At 48.2% G+C, this 23,897-nt stretch overlaps 1 protein-coding gene across 3 annotated transcripts in view; it reads right to left on the bottom strand.

Moving 5' to 3' along the window:
* arhgap36 (Rho GTPase activating protein 36) overlaps positions 1–23,897 on the bottom strand; it is a 312,849-nt gene that overhangs the window by 47,917 nt on the left and 241,035 nt on the right. For all 3 annotated transcript variants that reach the window (XM_038775246.1, XM_038775244.1, XM_038775245.1), the window contains exons 4-5: positions 17,801–18,057; positions 7,805–8,000 (exon numbers count right to left, since the gene is read on the bottom strand). In XM_038775246.1, the coding sequence (XP_038631174.1) occupies positions 7,805–8,000; positions 17,801–18,057 (453 nt within the window). The remainder of the gene's footprint in view (positions 1–7,804; positions 8,001–17,800; positions 18,058–23,897) is intronic.

The following is a 23,897-nucleotide window of genomic DNA, read 5'->3' as shown; positions in this document are numbered from 1 at the left end:
GGTATTAATAAAAGATAATGGGTGAGAAGGTTGTTTGCATTGCGCCTCTTGCCAATCTTGCATCGATTCCCTGGGGCAGGTGGTTCCACAGGCCAATAACTGCGTTCTTCAATAATATCACAGAATCACAGAATCAATAAAGATATTCATGCAGGTTGTAGCCCAAGACCCCGCCTGCCCCTGGGGAACTGATGTAAGTCTGTATGCTGCCACTCTAATCAGTGCTACGCAAACAAATTTCTTCCCCAATATCATAGTAGTAGATTCTAAGGAGTTAACTGGAAAACTAATCCAAACAGAACACGCTTTGACTGAAGCTGCGGAATAAAAATGGATCAATTGTATTCATGAGAGACCACCGACAGGGGCAAGGACATTTTGAAACAAATCAAAGAGTCATTAATAATAGTCATAAATGTTGAACAATTTAATGATCTAAAGACACACTATTATAGGAAATTTATTTATGGGGAAATGAAAGGTTGTTTTGTTGCAAGTTCGAAACTGTTTTCTCAGTAAGTCTCAAACAACACAGGGCGCGATACTTCACCTAGTTCAGGATAATAAGCAGAACCATTAGGCACCCTAAAAGTCGGAGAATATTTGCAAACTACTTGGAACATAGTAACCAAAATATAATTAGATTCAGCACAAGAATTGAAAAAGGTAAAGAAAAATACAGCACAGAACAGACCCTTTGGCCCTCGATGTTATGCCGAGCATTGTCCGAAACCAAGATCAAGCTATCTCACTCCCTGTCATTCTGGTCTGCTCCATGTGCATATCTAATAACCGCTTGAAAGTTCCTAAAGTGTCCGACTCCACTATCACTGCAGGCAGTCCATTCCACACCCTAACCACTCTCTGAGTAAAGAACCTACCTCGGATATCCCTCCTATATCTCCCACCCTGAATCTTATAGTTATGCCCCCTTGTAACAACTACATCCACCCGAGGAAATAGTCTCTGAACGTCCACTCTATCTATCCCCCTCATCATCTTATAAACCTCTATTAAGTCGCCTCTCATCCTCCTCTCATCCTTCTCCGCTCCAAAGAGAAAAGCCCTAGCTCCCTCAACCTTTCCTCATAAGACCTATCCTGCAAACCAGGCAGCATCCTGGTAAATCTCCTTTGCATCCTTTCCAATGCTTCCACATCCTTCCTCTAATGAGGTGACCAGAACTGCACACAATACTCCAGATGTGGTCTCACCAGGGTGATGTATAGTTGCAGCATAACCCCGCGGCTCTTAAACTCAAGCCCCCTGTTAATAAACGCTAACATACTATAAGCCTTCTTCATGGCTCTATCCACTTGAGTGGCAACCTTCAGAGATCTGTGGACATGAACCCCAAGATCTCTCTGTTCCTCCACATTCCTCAGAACCCTGCAGTTGACCCTGTAATCCGCATTCAAATTTTTTCGACCAAAATGAATCACCTCGCACTTATCAGGGTTAAACTCCAGCTCTGCATCCTATCAATGTCTCTTTGCAGCCTACAACAGCCCTCCACTTCATCCACTACTCCACCAATCTTGATGTCATCAGCAAATTTACTGACCCACTCTTCAGCCCCCTCCTCCCTGTCATTGATAAAAATCACAAATAGCAGAGGACTGAGCACTGATCCCTGTGGTACAATGGTACATTTATTCACAAAAATAAATTACAGTGAGATAAATAGGTACCTTGGAGAGATTAAGTTGAATGACAAATAGTCAAATGAAACCAATAATTAACAATGGAAAAAATGTAAATAGGAAATGACAAATCAAATATATTCCAGTAAAGCAAGAAGGGATTGTATCAAAGGTTGAATCCCATGGTAAACAGGGAGGCTGGATTAAAATTTATGCCCACAAGGCAGATAACAAATATAAAAGGGAAAACAAATATAAATATAAAAAAACTACAAGAAGGGAGATAGAAAAGTTAAAAACGCATGTTAAAAATATCAGAAAAAAGGCATGGAAGGCAATTTTAAAAAGTTCCGAGCGACGGCATAGTTTTTTTTCACAACTTTTGAGTCTGCCGTAGATCCTGGGGGAAATATTAGATAAGAGCCAAAATCAAGTGAGGGGATTGCTATATGTGCAATTAACCTACACCTATTTGCTCTGATGCAGGTAACACAACTATGCACATAATGTTGAGCTGGCTGTGCATTTAAATGATTGGAGCATGCACCCAACAGGGATTATGCTACTGAGTATACCTGAACAGGGGGTGAATAATCATGAAAGGCTAGCATGAGTTCAGAGTAGTCTGTAGTAACAAGCCTGCATCTATTAAAGGGGAGATGCATTTTGGCTGAAGCAAGTGTTCATTGCACGAGTGACTGTGACCTGGAAAAAATGCAGGATTCCACAGTATGGCAGAGAATCGGCATTAAGGATCTTCAATGTAGCACTAGAATCCTTTGTACAAGAGCTGGACAAGTGGAGAGAAAGAGATAATCTATCCACAAGGGGCCAGGAGGCTCTCCAGCCAAACTTTGGGAAAGCAATGAGAGCAGATAGCCAAGCAGGTCAATCTGGGCAAAATAGCTGAAGGACATGGATGCAGCACCAAAAGAAGCTGAATGAGCTCGTGAGTGAATATTTCTTCCAAATACAATATTCTAACAGCTGCATGACTAGCTTCAGATACTGCTTGATGGATCACATCCCCATCACTCATCTACCAGCTATTTCCATCAATCATGCCACATGCCTAATATTCATAGTTTGACCACACCCTCACACACTGAGCACGATTGCAAGCCTCACACCTCCATCTCACAGCTGGAACACGCTACCAGTTATTACCCATCACAGCTATATCACACAATATTAATGTATGGCATATACTGGCGCTTACCTCTCTTTTGCAGTATAGGGACCTGCATAAATGAAGGCAGCCGCAGCTGTTCAGCATAGAACAGGCACGGCTGCATGTCCTCATCTGTGTGATGGAGACAGTGCTTACTCCAATCATTGGAATGGCTACGACTGAGGCTGTGACCTACAGTGGAGCTGATCGGATTAAAGATGGTATTCCCATAACTAATCCTCCTTCACACCCAGCAGCTTCCTCACTACACCAGGGGTCACCCACCCCAACCTATAATATAGCCTGCTCCCCAGACCAAAACCCTAACATCTGGACAAGTCAGATTTGCTGAGTCGAGAATTCTCCTGAATTTGCACAGCTGACTCATGGAGCAACATCCAGGCCATGGCCACCAACTCAAAAGTGACAGCGTGCATACTTTGGAGGGAAGCATAGAGATAGGAGCGGCATAGTGAGTCACAGCACACTATTAGCCTGCTGTCAGAGCAGTGAAAAGAGAGGTATCAACTTCAGTTCCCCAGGGGGCGTGGTAGCTCATGTGGCAGAAGTAGACTCAGATGAAGACTTTGATGTGATGGCCTCCAGGAAAAGACTGGTGGGCATGCACACTGAAATGTTTGATGTCTTGGCAGTTCTTCCAGAAATCCTGCAGTCACTGTCAGAGAACTTGGAGCAGTTAGCACCAATTTGGCACAGACTTTTCCAAGTCAAGTCCCCATGCTGAGATGGTGTAGTCCAAAGCCAGGTCTCATAGACAGACAGCTGTTCCAGATCAGCTTCAAGGTCTCATCTACTTTAGCCTCCCCCCCCCCCCCCCCAACAACCCCCTCCTCACCCCTCCCCCCCTCCCAACCTCTCCCCATCCATGCTGCAGCCAGTGGAGTCGCACTGCACAGGAGCACCAGGACAGACGCAGAGGAAATGTATCAGTTAACTTCCAATGGAACATTGGATTGTTTACTTGACAAAGTTGGTTTGGAAATTTGTTTTGGGGTGACCTTTCTAGCCAATAAGACCCTGTGATGGTCAGTAACAGAAGGAAGAAGAAGTGATACTATTTGTGATTGGGGAATTGAGATGTGTTCACTGGCATTACAGCCCGATGAACCAATCACTGACAACTAGACTGGAAATGGGATGTGTTGACTGCCTCCTCTTTCTCCAGTGCTGCTCGTCGTATACCTGATGACATAGCATAATGGCTGCACAAATTGTGCCACATACTTTGGTGAGTTCTGCAGGGTTCCTTATAATAGTAATCTTTATTATCACAAGTAGGCTTACATTGCAATGAAGTTACACTGAAAGCCCCTAGTCGCCAAATTACGGCGCCAGTTCTGGTACACAGAGGGAGAATTCAGATTGTCCAAATTACCCAACAGCACGTCTTTCGGGACTAGTGGGAGGAAACCGGAGCACCCGGAGGAAACCCACGCAGACACAGGGAGAACGTGCAGACTCCGCACAGACAGTGACCCAGCCGGGAATCGAATCTTGGACCCGAGTGCTGTGATGCCACAATGCTAACAACTGTGCTACCGTGCTGCCCTTCAGAGTGCTCCAGCCAGCGGAAGTATTGTTTAAACATCCACTGCTGCTCAGTGACGTCTTGTGGGGGAGAATGATTCATGTTATATGCATGCTGCCTCCATGTGCTTTGGTTGTGCATGAGGATCATGGTCAGATGTTCAGCAGATAACCCACCAGCTACCCTTTGGTTTGGAGTGGTGGTTCAAATAGCAAGGGAACAGTGGACCGGCACAGATTACAGTCATCATGACTGTTGTCAGGATACTGGGCATTTACCTGTATAATTTGCAGTGCATTATCACATACCAGGAAGTGGAATATTTTGTGGTTAAGGTACATATTAACATTTATAACATATTAAAACAATGAAAATCCTGCAACTTCCTCCAAAACAGCACCCATGTCTTCAGGTACCTACACCACATGGCCTGAGGTGGTTCAAGAAGGCAGTTTACCACTACCTTCTCAGGGCAATTAGGGATGGGCAATAAATGCTGGCCTAGCCAACAACGCCCACACCTAGGGAAGGAATAAAAAGAAAATCCTGTGATAGCAATGTGCATGTTTTGCCTGCTATTCGCTGGAAAGGGAGAATGCAATATGTTCCTCACTCCCAGCACATCGTGTGCCTATCTTTATCCAGTAGTGGATGGTAAACTATTAGATGTTAGGGATGCCACCCATTCCAACATGGTGTGATGAATGTAGGAAAATGTTATAAATTTTGATTTTATATTTGTTATTGTCATGTTATTAAAATTCTGGTTTAAAATATAGAGACAGTGAGCGGGATTCTCCCCTACCTGGCGTGACGGGGGGTCCCGGCGTAGGGGAGTGGCGCCAACCACTCCGGGGTCGGGCCTCCCCAAAGGTGGGGAATTCTCCGCACCTTTGGGGGCTAGCCCCGCGCCGGAGCGGTTGGCACCAGAAGACTGGCACAAAAAACCGGCGCCAGCGGCCTTTCAGGCCCGCCGCCCGGCAGCGGGGCTGGCCGAAAGGCTTTCGCCGGTCGGCGCTTGCGCGATGTGGGTTTCTCTTCCGCTTCTGCCATGGCGGAGGCCGTGGCGGCGGCGGAGGAGAAAGAGTGCACCAAGGGCACTGGCCCGGAGTGGTTGGCGATCGCGGGCCTGGCCACCATGGGGGCACCCCCCCGGGGTCCGATCGCCCCGTGCCCCCCCACCCCAGGACCCCGGGGGTCCGGTCACGGCGCCGATCCTGCCGCCACCAGAGGTGGTTCAAACCTCGGCGGCGGGAGAGGCCTCCCAGCGGCGGGACTTCGGCCCATCGCGGGCCGGAGAATCGTCGCAGGGGCCTCGCCGATCGGAGTGGCGAGATTCCCACGCCCGCCAATTCCCGGGTGGCGGAGAATCTCTGCCACGGCGGGGGCGGGATTTTTGGCGGCCCCAGGCAATTCTCCGACCCTGCTGGTATGTCTGCTCAAGCTTTGATTGAGGGGTCGTAAAGGTGAGCTAATCAATGATTTTAACCATTTACTTGTTGAGAGACGGCTAATGGAACTCCAGGAGATTCCCTGGAGTGTAGGTAATTTATAAGGGATTGTGTTTAGTCCTAGCTAAGCAGGTATTGGAACTATTTAGTAGGAGGATACTAAATAATGCCTTGTGCTTAGGGTATAGATGATCTAATTAATGGGAGCAGCCACCTCTGACTGCTGTTTTGAAGTTTGCTATAGGATTTTATTCTGACAAAGAACGATTATCAGGTTGTTCCTGAAAGGGTCTCTCCCTCCAAAGATCTGCACAGAGAAACAAGTGACTCTGGTTGTTAACTTCATTTATAAGTTGCATTTGAGCTGTATTGGGTTGCTTAACTAAAATATATAGTATTAGGGGTAGAAAGGGAGTTAAAGTTTTTTCACTTTTTATTTAAGAACTGTTTAAACTATTCATTCGAAAGCAATTACTATGTTGCTAATATAATTGATTCTGTGTTGAAATGAAATTTTGTTTTAACATAAAAGGTATCTACTGGTCAGTGCTATCACTCCTATGGTTTAGTAGTTTTCTCTCCCGGTCTTACAGATTGCAAATTGTTGGGATTCTCATACGGGAGTCCTACCAATGGAGTCTGACACAAAATATGTCATGGCCACCTCCACTGAGGCTGTAGGTGTGACTGCAACAGGTGTCAGATTTCAGTGAGGGCATCTCACACACACTACACTAAAGCAACATTCTGGAAATGTGGAATAAAAACAAAAATTGCTGAAAATATTCAGCAGGTCTGGCAGGATCTGTGGAGAGGAGCAGAGTTAATATTTCAGGTTAAAATGGTCTTTCGTTAGAACTTAGTAAAATGTCATCTCGACCTGAAGCATTAACTTTTTCTCTTCCCAGATGCTGCCTGACCTGCTGAGTATTTATTATATTCGTTTTTATTATTACGTTTTACCATTTCAACCTGAAATATTAACTCTGCTCCTCTCCACAGAGGCTGAAGTTTACGTATGACAATTTCTCCCTGATCACCAAGGGTGGATGAGGCGTTCTAAATTCCCCACAAACAAAGCTTGAAATGCCAGTTAATCAAACTGGAAAATTAGTTAGCACATAATGGTCCGTAAAGTCCTCAAAGCAGCAAGCAACATTCCAATGTCCAGGTCTCGCCCAAATCGCCCACACTCAGACTGGGTGAGACAGGAGCAGTGAAACCTGGCTGCATCGGCGTGGAGAAAGTGAGGTGCAGAGAAGAAGGACATGCCTCCTTTTCACAGCACTAATTGCGATGAAGGAGGTATTTAAAAGGACAATTTAAAGAGAGAATGTAAGTTTCACAGGTAAGTGGCTCAGACAGGAGCGGGTAGGGGGCGGGAGCAGGGGAGAGAGGGATAGGAGAGAGGAGAGACCGGAGTGAGAGATTGGGGGTTGGGGCCGGGGGGGGGGGGGGGGGGGGGGGGGGGGGGGGGGAGACCGGGAGATGGTCCAGTGGGGGTCGAGTCGCGCCGGGAAGGGGGAGTCAGGCCATGGCCAGTGGGGAAGGCAGGGTGCCAGGTTTGGGTCGGACTAGGGGGGCAGGAGGTTGGATCAGGCTGGGAATTGTGGTTCGGGCCAGGGGTGGGGTGGTGTAGGGAATCCGCTGGGGGTCATGTGCGTGCGGGGTGTCCCGTGCAAGACTTGGTCTGGGTGCTCAAATAGAAATTATTTTTTCCCCCTTCTATCTCTTTCAGAGTAACCATGAGTGGAAAATTGGCAGAACTATCCTAAGTTAATTTAAATCGCTTCTATTCGATGCTTCCCCGCCCAGAACAATCGTCCAGGGGAAGTTAAAAGTTCTGGGCAATTGCCAGGTAAAACCTTACATGGGAACCTCCTCGCGGGATGCCCAGTGCATCACTGGGGTACTCCTTAAATGCAACGCTGGAGAACTAGTATGGGCCAATATTTGCTTTAATCAAGTGCTGATCTTTATTATGACTTACCATATTTTTCAATGTGCAAACAGCACTGCTGCACCACTCTGGGGACCTGTCGGAAGATGGGGTTCAGACTGAGCTTTTTTTTTGTCTTTGTTACACATTTCCTTTCCAGTTCCATTGGTAGAGAGAGCTGAAGGGCTTCCAGTAATCGTGACTGATTGTCATCCAGGTCAGTGATGGAGTCGACAGATACTGCACCCTGCAAAACAGATCCACAGAAATCATCCCACAGTCCAAATGAGTGACTCTAAGATATGTGATCATACTTTAATCTAGAATAAGGCTAGCCCACTGTGGCCAGGCAAAAAAACCCCAATAAAATCCAGAATATTTGTCTTAAATAAAATAGCAACAAAAGAATTATTGTAGAAATCACTACTGAACCTGAAGAGGAGTTGGGGTTCTTTCTGTATGATAACCCATGTCTCACCACACATATTCTGCCACCAGGATAGCTTGGAACAGTTAGCTTTATTTAGATAGCAAACGTATCACATGATGCGGTTAGGAGAGAGTGAATGATGTGAATGTTTGTGTCAGTCCACGGAATCTTCGGGATACAACTGAAGTGACAACGCAATAACGTATGAGTTTGAGAGTGTGGGAGGACTTTGGATGCATCTGAACAATCAATAAGGGATCAAAGGGTCTGGGGAGAATAGTTGAGTGATGTAAACCTATGAATGGTACGCAGGATAATTTGCATGCACGGAGCAGAATACAGCATTGGTGGGCATGAGTCTGGTGAGTATTTGGACCAAGACAGCACTCAGATCAGTGCGTACTCATATAGCAGAAAAGGACCAGTAAGTTCTAGGGAAGCAGTAAACGCTCAAATGGAACACTGTGAGCCCTTCATGGAGTAGTAAACACTCAAGGTAACCATGGATTCTAGGGAGCAAATGTCAGTAATGATTAAAATTAAAAATTGACGGTATTAAAGGGTATTCTGCCTTCAGATCACCAAGGTCATGTCTAGACTTGTCAATATTTTGTCAGGATTGGTGGAACAACAGGAGCCAGATGGATCTGACAGATAGGATGGAATGGTCACAGCTAAGAGGGAACCACAACTACTGCATAGAAGGAAATACAGTCAAGGACAGACTGGAGCTCAGCCCCATCAAATGAAGAGGAGAAGAACGATGAGTAAGAGCTGATAACAATGCCCTCTACAGCAGGTTGTTTAAAATACCAGTTTGTAAGATGTTGACTGATTAATGATGATGTTTAACTGGAAAGAATTGCTGTGTTTCTGATTCCTCTGCCCTCGGAATCTCCATTTGCAGGTTTAATAGATTAGTATGTCTTTCGGAGTTTAAATAACAGATGCCTGTAACAAAATGGTGAAAATTTTATTTTACACCTAGCTGAAAGGAAGATGGTTGCGATCACAAAAGGTCAATCATCTCAGTCCCAGGACTTCACTGTGGAGGGTCTTCTGGGTAATGCCCAAGGCCCAACCATCTTCAGTTATTTCATCACTGACCTACGGTGGGCACCGATCTCGGGCTAGGCCACAGAGGAGCCCCCCGTCCCCCCCTTCCCCACCCGGGGTCGGACACCACTCTCCCCACCACAGGCCACCCCCGGACCCTTCCACGCCGAGTGGCCCCCGGCCGGCACCGTGCCGACCACGCCAGCTCCAATGGAGCCGATTCTCCGTTCTATGGAGAATCACGTCTCTGGCCCGGCCCAGAGCTGAGAGAATCCCGTCCCATGGCGTTTTTGGGAAAATAAAGATAATTTTAAGGGATTTATATTTGAATTGGTAAACATTAGAATAAGGTTTGGCTTTAAGTGAATTTAATTTAATGTTTCTGTGCCTGGAAGGGTAAAATATTTGGTTATATTTATGCTGGACACAGAAGTTTGTATTTGTGGGGGTTGGTTAAGTTGCATTTGGGTTTCTATGGTGCTTACATGGGGCTATTGTATGAAAAATAAACAAAATTTATAAGCATATAATAATAAGTGTCACAAGTAGGATTACATTAACACTGCAATGAAGTTGCTGTGAAAATCCCCTAGTCGCCACACTACGGCGCCTGTTCGGGTACACCGAGGGAGAATTCAGAATATCCAATTCACTAACAAGCACGTCTTTCGGGACTTGTGGGATGAAACTGGAGCACCCGGAGGAAACCCACGCAGACACGAGGAGAATGTGTTGACTCGGCACAGACAGTGACCCAAGCCGGGAATTGAACCAAAGACCCTGGCGCTGTGAAGCAACAGTGCTAACCACTGTGCATATGACCATTGCTTAGCAATTGGAGGTCCTTGTAGGGTGAAGCTTTTAAGTTTTAGTTCAGGTAATTTGAGAGCAGGTGAAGGCAGGTGGAGAACATCAGAGCAGGGGAGTAGTTTGGAAATAGCAATCACAATATAATAAGGTTCACTATTAAGTTAGAAAAGGGATAAAAATCAGTCACGGATTAAGATCCCAGAAGGGAAAAGGGAAAATTGTAGGGAAGTTGAACTGGAGCAGGTTGATTGGAACCGCATTTTGATGAACAAAACAGTGGATGAGAAACAGAAGACTTTCAGATGAGAGATGAATAGGATGAAAGCTTTAATAAAATATTATTTTAAAAAAGAATAGGGTGCAAGCTAGGTATATCCCCATGAGAAATAAAGATGGGGTATCCAAAGCTAGAGTACCCTGGATAACTAAGATTATTGAGGAGAAAATAAAGAAGAAAAAAGAGGCATAAAGAGTATCTCAAATGCAGAAGAGAGGCTAAGGTTGAAATAAAGACGGCAAAGGGGAACCATTAGGAAAGGATAGCAGGCTGTGCTAAAACAAATAGTAAAATGTTCTTCAAACATATTATTGTAAAAGATTAGTGAAGGGTAGAGTGGGTCCCATAAGGGACAAGCAGGGTAAACTGCTCACTGAAGCGCAGGTTATGGCAGTGGTACTAAATGAGTACTTTGCTTCTGTCTTTTTTTAAAATTTAGTGCATCCAATTCATTTTTTTCCAATTAAGGAGCAATTTAGCATGTTCAATCCACATACCTTGCACATTTTTGGGTTGTGGGAGCGAAGCCCACGCAAACACAGGGGGAATGTGCAAATTCCACACGGACAGTGACCCAGAGCCGGGATCGAACCTGGGACCTCGGTGAAGTGAGGCAGCAGGGCTAACCCACTGCGACACCGTGCTGCCCTATTTTGCTTCTGTCTTTACCAAAATAGAATATAGTGACAATGACCCAGTTGAAAATATGGGCATTGAGCAACTGAGCAGCATAGTGATAGATAAAGAAAAGGTAGATAAGTTGCCAGGCCTTGATGGGATGCACCCTAGATTGCTGAGAGAGGTAAGGGAGTAAATTACGGTAACCCGTTGACAGACATTTTCCAGACCTCTCTGAACACAGGATTCATTCCGGGGGACTGGAAGATTGCAAATGTGATGCCGCTTTTAAGAAAAGGGCAAAGGATAACACAGGAAACTACAGACCTGTCAGCTTGACATCAATAGTGGGAATACTGATGGAGGTCATAATGTGGGATAAGATAAATATACACTTAGATAAGAATTTCAATTCCCCTGGCGCCCCCCCGCGATTCTCCCACCCCCCGCTCGGAAGAATTGCTGCTCGCCGTTTTTCACAGTGACCGGCGATTCTCCGGCCCGGATGGGCCGAGTGGCCTGCCGTTTGTGACCGGTTCATGATGGCGGCAACCACACCTGGTCGCTGCCGTCGTGAACATGGCCGCCAAAGGCCCGTTTGAAGCTTGTGGGGGGCGGAGAGGGGAGTGAGCACCACGGCCGTGCTCGGAAGGCGACTGGCCCGCGATCGGTGCCCACCGATCGTCGGGCCGGCGTCTCAAAGCGACGCACTCTTTCCCCTCCGCCGCCCCGCAAGATCAAGTCGCCACATCTTGCGGGGCAGCGGAGGGGAAGACGGCCACCGCGCATACGCGGGTTTGAGACGTCAGCCGTTGTGACTCAGCCGCGCATGCGCGGGTTGGAGCCGGGCAACCTGCGCATGCGCAGCTGATGTCACATAGGCGCTGCCATCGCGTCATTCTCGAGAATAACGGAGCGCCGCTCCTAGCCCCCCCGGGTGGGGGTGAATAAGGTGAGAGGAGCGGCCTCCGAGACCGTCGTGAAACTCGGCTTGCCATCTTGGCAGTGCCACCCTGGCACCTTGGCAGTGTCATCTGGGTGTCTGCCAGTGCCAGACTAGCTTCCAGGTGGCACTGCCAGGCTAGCACTGCCAAGGTGTCCAGGTGGCACCAGCAGCACCATGGTACCACCTGCCCAGAGGGATTGCACCCAGGGGCCTCCAATCCCCCGGGAGACCCCCAGGATTGCCGTTCTATCTGGTCCCCATTTGTGGAAACAAGTTCTGAATAGCACTCACGCCAACACCTCCAAGGTGAATGGGATAATGAGTTACCTCAGGGAACTGCATATTAGAGTGAGACTAACTGTCTCGTGCTAAGATGCAGATTTGCCAAAATGTGATCCTGCCCACCATGGGGGGGATTCACATTGCGACATCTCGTGAAATCATGTCAGTACTCGCGAGGCTTGGTAAGCCAGGTAGATCCCGGGAACTGGGTCTCCCGGTAGATACCAGCAAGTTGTGCCGCGGCGTGCTGCTTTCCGGGCGCAGCATGGCAGGTAGATCGCACCCATTGAGACAATCGCATTTGGTATACAGTTTCAGCATTTCCCATGCTGCTAAATTATACTCAGCCTTCTGTCCCACCCAGTTAATATCACATTGCAACACCGAGCCCCTGGTTGAATGTATTCATGATTCACATACCTTTTTCTGGTGGGAATGTTTCTGACCTTAGTTGTTGGCTCAAAATGACGTATTATTTCACGTGGGAAAAGGCAATAAGCCAATTTTCGTATACATCACTGAAGTTATTAAATCACTGTCTCTCTTCTATCTGTTGATACCCCAAATCTGTTGAAAAGTGGAGGCTGAATTGTCTTCTTAAAAGTTGTACAGAGGTTTTCAGCTTTATACTTGTGTTACAGTCCTGTCTTCAGCAATAAGAATGCAAATGATGGGCAGTGGATGATGGAAGAAGTATTTTTTAAAGTGCATTTTAAGGAAATTCCAAGTCAATTTCTTTTAAAGCAGGAAGGATGAACGAGCACGATTGACTTGTTTACCTGGTAGTGTTTATTTTATGCCTTTAGTTAAGATGATATATTTACTAATTAATGGCAGATTACTCGCCACATTCCACGGGCGGGATTCTCCGGTTGCTGACAGCGAAACTGAGTTCGGCGATCGGCTGGAGAATCCCTGTTCCTGGCCGAATCGGGGGCGGTACCGCTTTCGCGATCCTCCGCCCCCTTCAAAGCGGCATACTCGATTGGTGCGCCGTATGCCGTACCAACAACCTCAGGACATTGCCTGAGGTCCACCCCGCAATTCGCCGCCCCCTACCGGCCGAGTTCCTGACAGCATCGGTCGTGTGTGGTCTCATCCGTCGGGAACTCAGCCTGGTGGCTGCGGACCCAGTCCAGTGCTGCCACAGTCGGGGGAGAGCCAATCCGCGGGCAGGGGTGACTTTGCCAGGGTGTGGGGGCACTGTTGGGGTGTGGTCCGGGGCCCGCAAGCTGACCAAAGGTGGGCACTATTTTGCAGACCGGGTCCGCGAGCGGCCGTCACCATGTTGCACGCCTTAGCCGCTGCAGGCCGCCGCCGTGCGCATGCGCTGCCACGCACCCAGCAATTCTCTGGCTGTATCGGCAGCTAGAGTTGGGTACTCTACTCCGCCTTGATGCTAGCCCCCAGCCAAACGGAGGATCGGTGGTCGTTTTACACCATTTTGTCTGTCGTAAAACGCCACCGTTCCCACGCCAGCTTGGGGACATAGCCTCAAAAACGGAGAATCCAGCCCCACATTCTTACATAGGAAGGAACATTGGGACATAGGAACAGGAGAAGGCCATTCAGCCCCTTGAGCCTGTCCACTATTCAATGAGAGTATGGCTGATATGCGACCTAACTCTATATACCTGCCTTTGGCCCAAATCCCTTAATATCCTTGCTTAACACAAATCTATATATCTCAGATTTAACAACTGATCTAGCTTCAATGCTGTTTGTGGGAGAAAGTTCCAAACCTCAATCACCCTTTGAGTGAAGAAGTTCTTCCTAACATCTCTCCTGAAGAGTCTAACCCTAATATTTAGACTGGGCACGATCTTATGGAAAAGTGTTGTAGCGACTGTGAGTTGCCGCGAGCTTCCCGGCGCTCGGCCGAGCAAAATCAGCAATGCAATTCATCATTAATTTGTCCACTTAACGAGGCTTCGCGGGCTTCTCGTCGCAAATAACGGCTCGCCAGCTGATTCACCGGGACCGCACTCGCCAGACCCCTGTTAACAAGGTCGAGCAGCATTTAAACTGCACTCCCTCAGCCAACCCCAACCAGCTGGCAATGATGGCGCCATGGAGCCTGGCGCCAAGACTCGGGGACGCTGACCTGGGGAGGCCTGGATGCGGTGGAGACCAGGAGGGATGTACTGTTCCATTGGGTGTCCAGGAGGGTGAGTCACAAGGCTGTCATTGCTGCCTGGGATGAGGTGGAGGCAGCCGTTAGTTCTAACAGTATGGCCAAGAGGATTGACCAGCAGTGCAGGAAGAAGGTCAATGACCTCCACCGGGCAGCACGTGTGAATAGACAACAATGCCCTCGACACCTCCCCCACCCTCCCAAGGGAGCATCCACCCCCCAAACCTCCAGTCACTCCCAGCCCCCCCTCCCCCCTACTCTGCCTTCACAGCCCCTCCCCTACCACTGTGAACCACGTGTGTGACGAGCCATGCTCTCTCTGTGTCTCCTCAGGAAAAGCTCTCCCATAATTAGCGGGAGAAGGCCCAGGCTGGTGGAGTGATGCCAGACTTGAGAATCCTCATCTCCTTCAAGGAGCGGGCCCTGGAGGTGACCGCTGTGGCCGAGGACAGGGCAGTCACCAACGCGGGGCTGGCAGAACTTACAGAGGTGAGGAACCACCAGAATCCACCCTGTGCATTTCCTGCACTTGTTCCTGGCATTTTAAAGACATACGCACCTGAATCGCCCAGTCTCTTTGGGCATCCACTGCACCCGGCATCTTTACATTTAGAAAGTACTCTGCTCTATCCTTTTTTGGTACAAAATAGATATCCTCACACTTGATTACATTAAATTCCATCTGCCACAATTGTGCAATTCACCTAGTCTGTCAATATCTGCTTGCAATTTTATGCCATTGTCTAGGCTGTCTACAATGCCATCTAATTTTATATCATCTGCAAATTTGGATGTATGACTTTCTATGCCATGTTGCAATGATGTTTTTTAAATTCTGTGATCTCTTTATATTCACATTATTTCTTTTTTTTTAATAAACAATTTTATTGAGGTAGTTTTTGGCTTTATAAACAGTTACAGACATCATCAGAAAGGAAGCAAAAAAGGCAAAAATCTGCAAACATCCACGTACTTTCAATACTTCCATCGTACCGTATTGCACAAGCCCGCTCCCCTCCCACCCGTACTACCCGCCATATTTTCCCTCCTACTCTACTCTACCCCCCCCCCTCCCCCCACCCCCCTGCTGACGCTCACTCTCCCGCAAAGAAGTCAATAAATGGTTGCCACCTCCGGGTGAACCCCTGCACAGATCCCCTCAAGGCGAACTTAATTTTTTCCATCCCCAGGAAACTTGACATGTCCGCAAGCCACCACTCAGTCTTCGGGGGCTTTGAGTCCCTCCACGCCAATAATATTTGTCGCCGGGCTATCAGGGAAGCAAAGGCCAGCACATCGGCCGCTTTCTCCCCCTGGACGCCCGGGTCTTCCGAAACCCCAAAAATTGCCACCCCTGGACTCATCACCACCCTTGTTTTTAGCACCTGGGACATGACCCCCGCAAATCCCTCCCAGTACCCCCTCAGCTCAGGGCATGCCCAAAACATGTGCACATGGTTCGCTGGTCCTCCCGCGCACCTAGCGCATTTGTCCTCTATCCCGAAAAATTTGCTCATCCGAGCCACCGTCATATGGGCCCGGTGAACGACCTTAAATTGGATCAGCCCGAGCCTAGCACATGTCGCGGTCGAGTTTACCCTACTCAGGGCCTCTGCCCACAGCCCATCCTCCAATTCCCCGCCTAGCTCCTCCTCCCATTTAAGTTTCAGTTCCTCTGTCTGGGACCCTTCCTCCCTCATGAGCACCTTATAAATACCCGAGACTCTACCCTCCCCTTCGTCCCTCCCAGAGACTATTCTGTCTAGGATCCCCATTGGCGGGAGGCGCGGGAAAGATGGGACCTGTCTACGAACAAAGTCCCGCAACTGTAGGTATCTAAAATCATTTCCCCTTACCAACCCAAATTTCTCCTCCAAGCTCCTCAAACTCGCGAAGCTCCCTTCCAGGAACATATCACCCACCCTTCCCGCCCCTGCTCGCCGCCATACTCGGAACCCCCCATCCATACTGCCGGGGGCAAACCGATGGTTGTCACAGATTGGCGCCCAGACAGACGCCCCCATCTCCCCCACATGCCTCCTCCACTGGCCCCATATCCGCAGGGTCGCCACCACTACCGGGCTGGTGGTGTACTTGGCCGGCGGCAGCGGTAGAGGAGCCGTGACCAGGGCTTCCAAACTGGAGCCCCTGCACGAAGCCGCCTCCACCCGCTCCCAAATAGACCCCGTACCCACCATCCACTTCCTTATCATAGCGATGTTGGCCGCCCAGTAATAATTGACCAGACTCGGCAACGCCAGCCCTCCCTCGCTGCGGTTCCTCTCCAACATCGCCTTCTTCACCCGCGGAGACTTTCCCGCCCAGACAATATATTCACATTATTTCTGTGCTCTAGTGTGAAACAGTAACATGGCTTCCTACTAGTTTAGCTCAGTGGGCTAGACAGCTGGTTTGTCATGCAGAATCAAGGCCTGCAGCACGGGTTCAATTCCCGTACCAGCTTACCCGAACAGGCGCTGGAATGTGGCGACCAGGGGCTTTTCACAGTAATTTCATACTTGCAACAATAAAAGATTATTATTACTGCTATTATCACTCTCGTTAGATAGGACTTTGATACTGACACAGCTAGTTGGAGCAAATGGCAAATCATATCAGCACCTTAAACTGTGGGCTCAAACCACAGAAACCTCTGCAGTGAAGTCAGAAATAAAATCAAGTGATTCGCAGCAGGAGTAGGAATCATTGCAACTAATTGTCTGCACCTCCTAGCCTCTGCTTTCATTGTTCAAAACCTAGATACTGGTTTATTTTAGGATTATCCTGGTTGGAGATGACACATGGTGCTGTGAGAACAATCAATGGAAAGTGGAGAAAATACATTTGAAAGGGAGTTTCACTTTCCATGGAAATTCATGTGGTGTGATTCATCCATATATATTGGTTATTGCCTCTTAGTGACACTTATAGATCAGGAAACACCACCATGGATGTCATGGGACACTCCTGTCACAACTTTCAATAATACAACATGGTAAATACCAAATATCCTTGACTGAATAGCATTCTTAAATACGGGCAGCAAGGTAGCACAGTGGTTAGTACTGTTGCTTCACAGTGCCAGGGCCCCAGGTTCGATTCCCACCTTGGGTCAACTGTCTGTGCGGAGTTTGCACGTTCTCCCTGTGTCTGTATGGGTTTCCTCTGGGTGCTCTGGTTTCCTCCCACAAGTCACGAACGACGTGCTGTTAGGTGAATTGGTCATTCTGAATTCTCTCTGTGTGTATCCAAACAGGCACCAGAATGTGGTGACTAGGGGCTTTTCACAGTAACTTCAATGCAGTGTTAATGTAAGCCTACTTGTGACAATAAAGATTATTAAAAATACAAATTTCCGGACCCAATAAGCAGATCCAACCATCAAATCTTATCCTATGCTGCTACACTATTTGTTGGCTCATTCATCACTCATTCAAATGTTGATATTTATTTTCTTGTTCAAATTGACTCTCAACATGGGAAAAATTACATACCCGCCTGTGGCCTCTAGAAAGATTATCCAGAAAGGTCGGAGAGAGGGGTTCATTTACTATTTCTGATGCTGACTGCAGGAACGCATCGCTGTCATCCACATATTTCTGTTGGTTCTTGGCCCGAAATCTCATTACTGTTGTCTCCAAGTCCAGGCAATCTCTCCGGCCTTCCTTCACTGCATCTTGCTTCTTCTTACGTGCACAGTCATTCAGGATGACTTGCGATAAGGGAATCCCAAATCCTAGAGGATGCAATTCTGCAAAAGGAAAGAAATGAGACCAAATTTGATGTCTTAAATCTTGATATAATATGTACATGTTTCCACCTTCAGCTGAGTAGGTCTCTGATGATTGGAGGCCCATTGTTGTTTTTTTGTTTCTTGGCTAGTTTCTAATTGGACTGCTGCAAGCTTTAAAGCAAGACATTAGTTATGTACTGTTGTCTGTTCGAAGCATTGCTGTCTTCTGCCCAGCTCTTTTTCACTGCTAAGGCTTGATTATAGTTTTTGAAAGGAAGCTCTTAATTGTTATTGTTTTTAATATAAACCAAACAGCAATTTTCATCTGGAATAGCATGAATAAAATAGCAACACAGCCATTCCATTCCATTCAAAGTGAAGTTAAGAATAATAATCAGCAATCACTGAAAGCCTAAATTTTCTCATTGGTATTATTTTAATCAAATAATCAATTTATTTTTAAGTTGCCATCAAAATAACACAGTCCAGATTATTTAATGCAAATTTTTAAAATATCTGCAGTAGGCTGATCTAATCAAACAGTATGTTCCTTTGGTTATTTGTAATAGGCAGAGTACAGACAGTACTCAACCAGGCCGTGTTTTCAAAACCCAAAACAAAACATCGACTGTGAGAAGTGATTCCATAATTGGCGAACCACTTGCTTGCCAAACAATCCTGAGTGCGCTATTAGTTACACTAATGGCCGATTTAAGATAATCAGCCAAGCTCATAATGCCCTCGGCAATAAGTCACTGAAAGCTAACATGCAAGTTCAGCAAGCAATTAGGAAGGATAATGGTATTTTTGCCTTTATCACAAGAGGACATGTGTTTGTGCAGGAGGGTGTGGGGGAAGGAGGGTGCAGTGGCAGGGGACTAGCTTATCGGCGAGTTGGGGCTTTGGAGATGTTCCAGGGGATCGAGAGATTTAAAAATGGCTTCCCATTTTCCTTCTGCACTGAGGAGCTCTGGCGAGTGGAGGTCTTCAATGCTGAAACAGGACAAAGTGCAGCTTCGTAGTGCTGTTCCCCACCAAGGCCCCATATCTACCCAAATTGGTGTTTGATAGCGCGGTGTTTCTTGGCGTTCCGTGCACCGGGAAACATTTGGCTAAACGCACTCGCTATGGGGTTCTGTCCCGTCAGAAGATCGCACCCCTAGTTTTATTCACAATGATAATGAAACAGTTGGACTGTCATAAAAATGCATTAGGTGCACCAATGGTCTCTCGGGAAGGAAATTTGCCATCCTTACCCGATCTGGCCTAAATGTGACTCCAGACCCATATAAGGTGGTTGACTCTTAATTTACCTTCTGAAATGGCCTCCGAAATGGCCAAACAAGCCAGCCAGATGGATCAAACTGATATGGAAAAGTCAAATAAGAATAAAAGCAGATGGACCCGCCCAGCACTGACCCAGGCACCGGAAATGACAAAAGCACGCCCTGCCAGTCGACCTTGCAAAGTCCTCCTCGCTAACACTTGCGTCAAAATTGGGAGAATTGTCCCACAGACCAGTCAAGCAACAGCCTGGCATGGTCATACTCACCAAATGAAACCTTACAGTCAATTTCTCAGACTCCTCCATTACCATTCCTGGGTATGTGTCCCGCCAATAGAACAGATTCACAAAATGTGGCAGCACAGTGGTGAGGGAATGGCCCTGTTGACCTCAATATCCAGATCTGGTGAAGTCTCATGGCAACAGGTCAAACACCAACAAGAAGCCTCCTGCTGATTGCCATCTGCTACCTTCCCTCAGCTGATGAATCCATACTCCTCCACGGTGAACACCTCTTGAAAGAATCACTAAGGGTAGTAAGGTCACAGAATGTACTCTGGGTCGGGAACTTGAATATCCATTATCAAGAAGAGGCTCAGTAGCACATACTGAACTGGTTAAATCCTGAAGGAGGTATCTGCCCTAACTAGTCCAATGGCAGGCGGTGAGAGAAGCAATAAGAGGGAAAAACCTCCTTGACCTTGTCCTCATTCTTCTCACAAATTCATCTGTCTATAACAGTATTGGCAGGTCACCATACAGTTCTTGTGGAGACAAAGTCTATCTTCACACTGAGGGTACCCTCCATTGTTTTGTGTGGCACTGCCACCGTGCTGAATTAGATAGATTCAGAACCGATCTAGCAGCTCAAACTGGGCAACCATGAGGTGCTGTGCGTGATCGGCAGCAGCAAAATTATATATAACCACAATCTGTAACCTCATGGCCAAGCCCTCACTCCACTATTACTGACGTGGAAGGATCAGCCCTGCTTCAATGGGGAATGTAGGAGAGCTTGCCAGGAGCAGCTCCAGACACACCTAATAATGAGATCACTACCATCACAAGTACGAATCTTCAGAAAATTAGATTTACTCCAGCAAAGTTGTTCTAGTACAGCTATAACACTAACATCTACCCAGCAATGTGGAACATTTCCCAGATGTATCCCGTCAAGTTATCCTCAAGATACACACCATGCTCGGACCATAATACCATTCCTTCACTCCCACTGGATCTCCCTTCCAAACAACAATATGGATGTGCCAATGCCCATGGTAATTGAAGAAGGTGACTCACCAGTACATTCTCAAGCACAATTAAAGCATTGGAGATGAATTCTAGCCTTGTCAAAGCCTTTCACATCCCAAGAAGCAGTAAATACATGTTAAGGGTAAAACAAATATCAGAGGAGAGAAAGAGAGTAAACAGAAGGGAGCGACAGAGATAATCAGCAATCTAAAAGCATCAGAGACAGATATGAAAATGACAATACTTTCTTACCATGTACAATGCCATGAGCAATCAAACAGCCCTAACTTAACCATCAAATAGGAACTACTGTGTTTCACAGCTGGTAGCAATTTTAACATTAAAAATGCTGAGCAGAGGAGCACTTAGAGGAGTAAAAGCAACCTCCGAGTGCGTTTTCAGTGAAACCTATTCTTTGAGATATTGAATTCATAATGAGAAGAGAAAATGCTTGAAAGCCTCGGCAGGTCTGGTTACATCTAATGGCGTTGTTTGTTGGCAGAATGAAAAATGTGCCATGATAGAATAATATGAAAATTGGAAAAATGCAAATTTAGGGAGCTGCCGATTGGAATAAAATAGCAAATTAGGATGTTTTCAGATAATCGTAGAGGTTGAAAAATAAAATCAAAGTAAAAAGACTGCGGAAAGATTTCTAAGTGCGGTAGCGAGCATGAACTGCCGAGGGCTTCCCGGCACATGGCCCAGTGAGGCCGTCAATGCTATTCAATGTTAATTGGTCCACTCAACGAGGCCCTACGGCTCACCAGCCGATTCATGGGTACCACGCTCGCCAGCCTCCCGCTAACAATGTCAAGCAGCACTTAAACCAAGCACAGTCAACCCCAGCCAGCTCACAACAGTAGCACCCAGGAGACCGGCTTCAAGATTCAAGCATGCAGATCTGGCCAAGCTCCAGGCTTGATGCAGTGGAGGCCAGGAGGGATGTCCTGTCCCCTGAGGCTCCTAGAGGTTCAGTCACAGGGCAGCCAGTGTTGCCTGGGACGAGTCCCAGAAGCTATGGGCGCAGGAGATGTCGCCAGCAATGCGTGGCACCAAGACCAACACTGCTAGGGAAACAAAATCGGCACCAGTGGAGGTGACCAAGGCGTTGAGCAGTCGGTGACGGACGTGGCTGAGGGTCTCATTGGGAGGTGTCATCCAGTACCAGGCTGACCTTGATGAGGTTCTGTGGGACATGTCCCACTCTCAGATAGTAATGGCCTTGGCATTACGGAGCTTATCCCAGTTGCAGATGGGCATTGCCGAGGCACTGCAGGGCACGTCCCAGTCATTGAGGAACATCGCCGAGGGCGTCGACATAATGGTTCAGACCATGGGGAGCTGCCACCACTGGCAGACCCAGATGATGCAGGGGCAGCAGGGATTCAAATCAGCTGCCCCTCTATTCCATGGTAACCTAGGGCCCTGTGGGCACCGAGCGGGAGGAGGAGGAGCTGAGTGTTAACCCAGACCCTTCCCATGGAGTGGCCACCAGTTCGCCCAGGTTCCACGCCTCTGATGAGGCCATGACTCGCAGCAAGCACACGAGACAGGTGGCACGGCTGTACACATGCCGCTGACAAGTGAGCCGGGGCCCTCTGGCCCCAGAGACTGCCTGCCAGGGATGTGGTAAGCAGCTGGCTGTCTCCACCTCCGATGTGCATCATGGGGACACACCGAGACGTAATGGTAGAACTAGGAAGGCAAAGCACATTGAAAATCACTGAGGGCAGTGGGAGAGGTAGTGGGGGCGTAGGCAGTGGATGGGAATGGGGAGCCACCATCGGGAGAGTTGGGAATTGTTACACACAATAAGCACCCTTGTGCACAACTAGAATGATGCCTCTGTCACTTTCTTCCACAATGTGGGGCAACCCTTGGTCCAAGTCTCCAGGCATCCCCCCCCCCCCCCCCCCCCCACTCCATGGCATTTATCCACCCTCTGGCCATGAACATGTCCCCGGAGCTATATCCCATCCCCTGGGTGTTTGGATATTGGCTGCTGAGTGTGTGGTGTTGCCTCTGCAGAGTTCATACACTGTATCCATGCATCAGGGTGTGATTAGGATTCTAGGCAATGACTCCTACATGCTACATGGCTCGCCTACCCAGGAGAATCCACTTGGGTTGTGTGAAGTGCTCACTTAACCACGATTAAAAACTCCCTTTTATCAATAGCCTTCAACCGCACGGCCAGAGGCCTTGGCAGTCGATGGGGGTTATGGGTGGTTGGTGGGGCAGACGGGCAGGGACAAGGCTTCCCCCTTGGGGTTGGCATGGTGGTGCACACGCGGTTGCCCCCTGCTTGCCACCCCAACGCTGCCCCCACCCTTCCATGGTGGCCCACCCCTGCAAAGGGTCTCCCACTCCCAGCCGAGGGTCCCCCACTCCCCGCTGAGCACTGGGGTGGCAGGCCCAGCGCCGCCCGGCTCCTTGCCTGTGAGCAAAGATGGCTACTCACCTCCTTGGCTCCTCACAGAAGCCTTTCCATCAGGTTCACGATTTTAAGGAGTGCTAATTGGCGCCAGTGTGACCACTTTCAAGGGAAGCTGATGAATGATGGGGGGCGTTGGATATGGGGTGGCTCCTGTTAATTGTATGGGACTAGTGCTTAAGTGGTGATAATTGTTTTCTCACCACTCTACGGTGAGATCCCGATTTCGCCTAGGGGAGTGGGCCGGTTGCATCGCAAACTGTTTGGTGCCTGGCGCGGTTCGCGTTTTCGGCCTCTCCTGCTATTCACCGGCCTCGTTTCGCTTGGGCAAGCGTGGAACGAGGCTGGAGAATTGCAGCCAGAGACAGTTCTGCGGGACTCACCAGAATAGTTACTCAGAAAGGGCTGGACAGAAACATTTTAGTCTGCGTCTGAGTAATTACAGAATTGACCCCCCCAATCACTCACACTGACTCATTCGGACCCCACCACCGGCTTACCCAACTGACACCTGTCCCCCACTCCTCCCCCCCCCCCCCCCCCCGCCCCCCCCCCCCGCCCCCCGCCCCCCCCACCAGCTCACCTCACCCAGCGGCCACCTAACCCACTTGCCACCTCAGCAGCTGCTACGTGACCCATCTGTCACCCTACTCACCTACCACCTCACCCACCTGCTACCTTATCCACCTACCATCCTTTCTGCCTGCCACCCCATGCATCTACCACCCCACCCTCCTGCCGCCCTATTCACCTATGACTCACCCATCTACCCCTCACCCACTTTAAAAAAAATTAAGCTACTCGATGTGGGCGTCGCTAGTTAGGTTAGCATTTATTGTCTATCCCTAGTTGCCCTTCAGAAGGTGGTGGTGAACTGCCTTCTTG

Source organism: Scyliorhinus canicula, chromosome 17 (genome assembly GCF_902713615.1).
Source record: "Scyliorhinus canicula chromosome 17, sScyCan1.1, whole genome shotgun sequence".
In the NCBI taxonomy this organism is placed as follows: Eukaryota; Metazoa; Chordata; class Chondrichthyes; order Carcharhiniformes; family Scyliorhinidae; genus Scyliorhinus; species Scyliorhinus canicula.
This window is presented reverse-complemented; position numbering and strand designations above follow the sequence as displayed.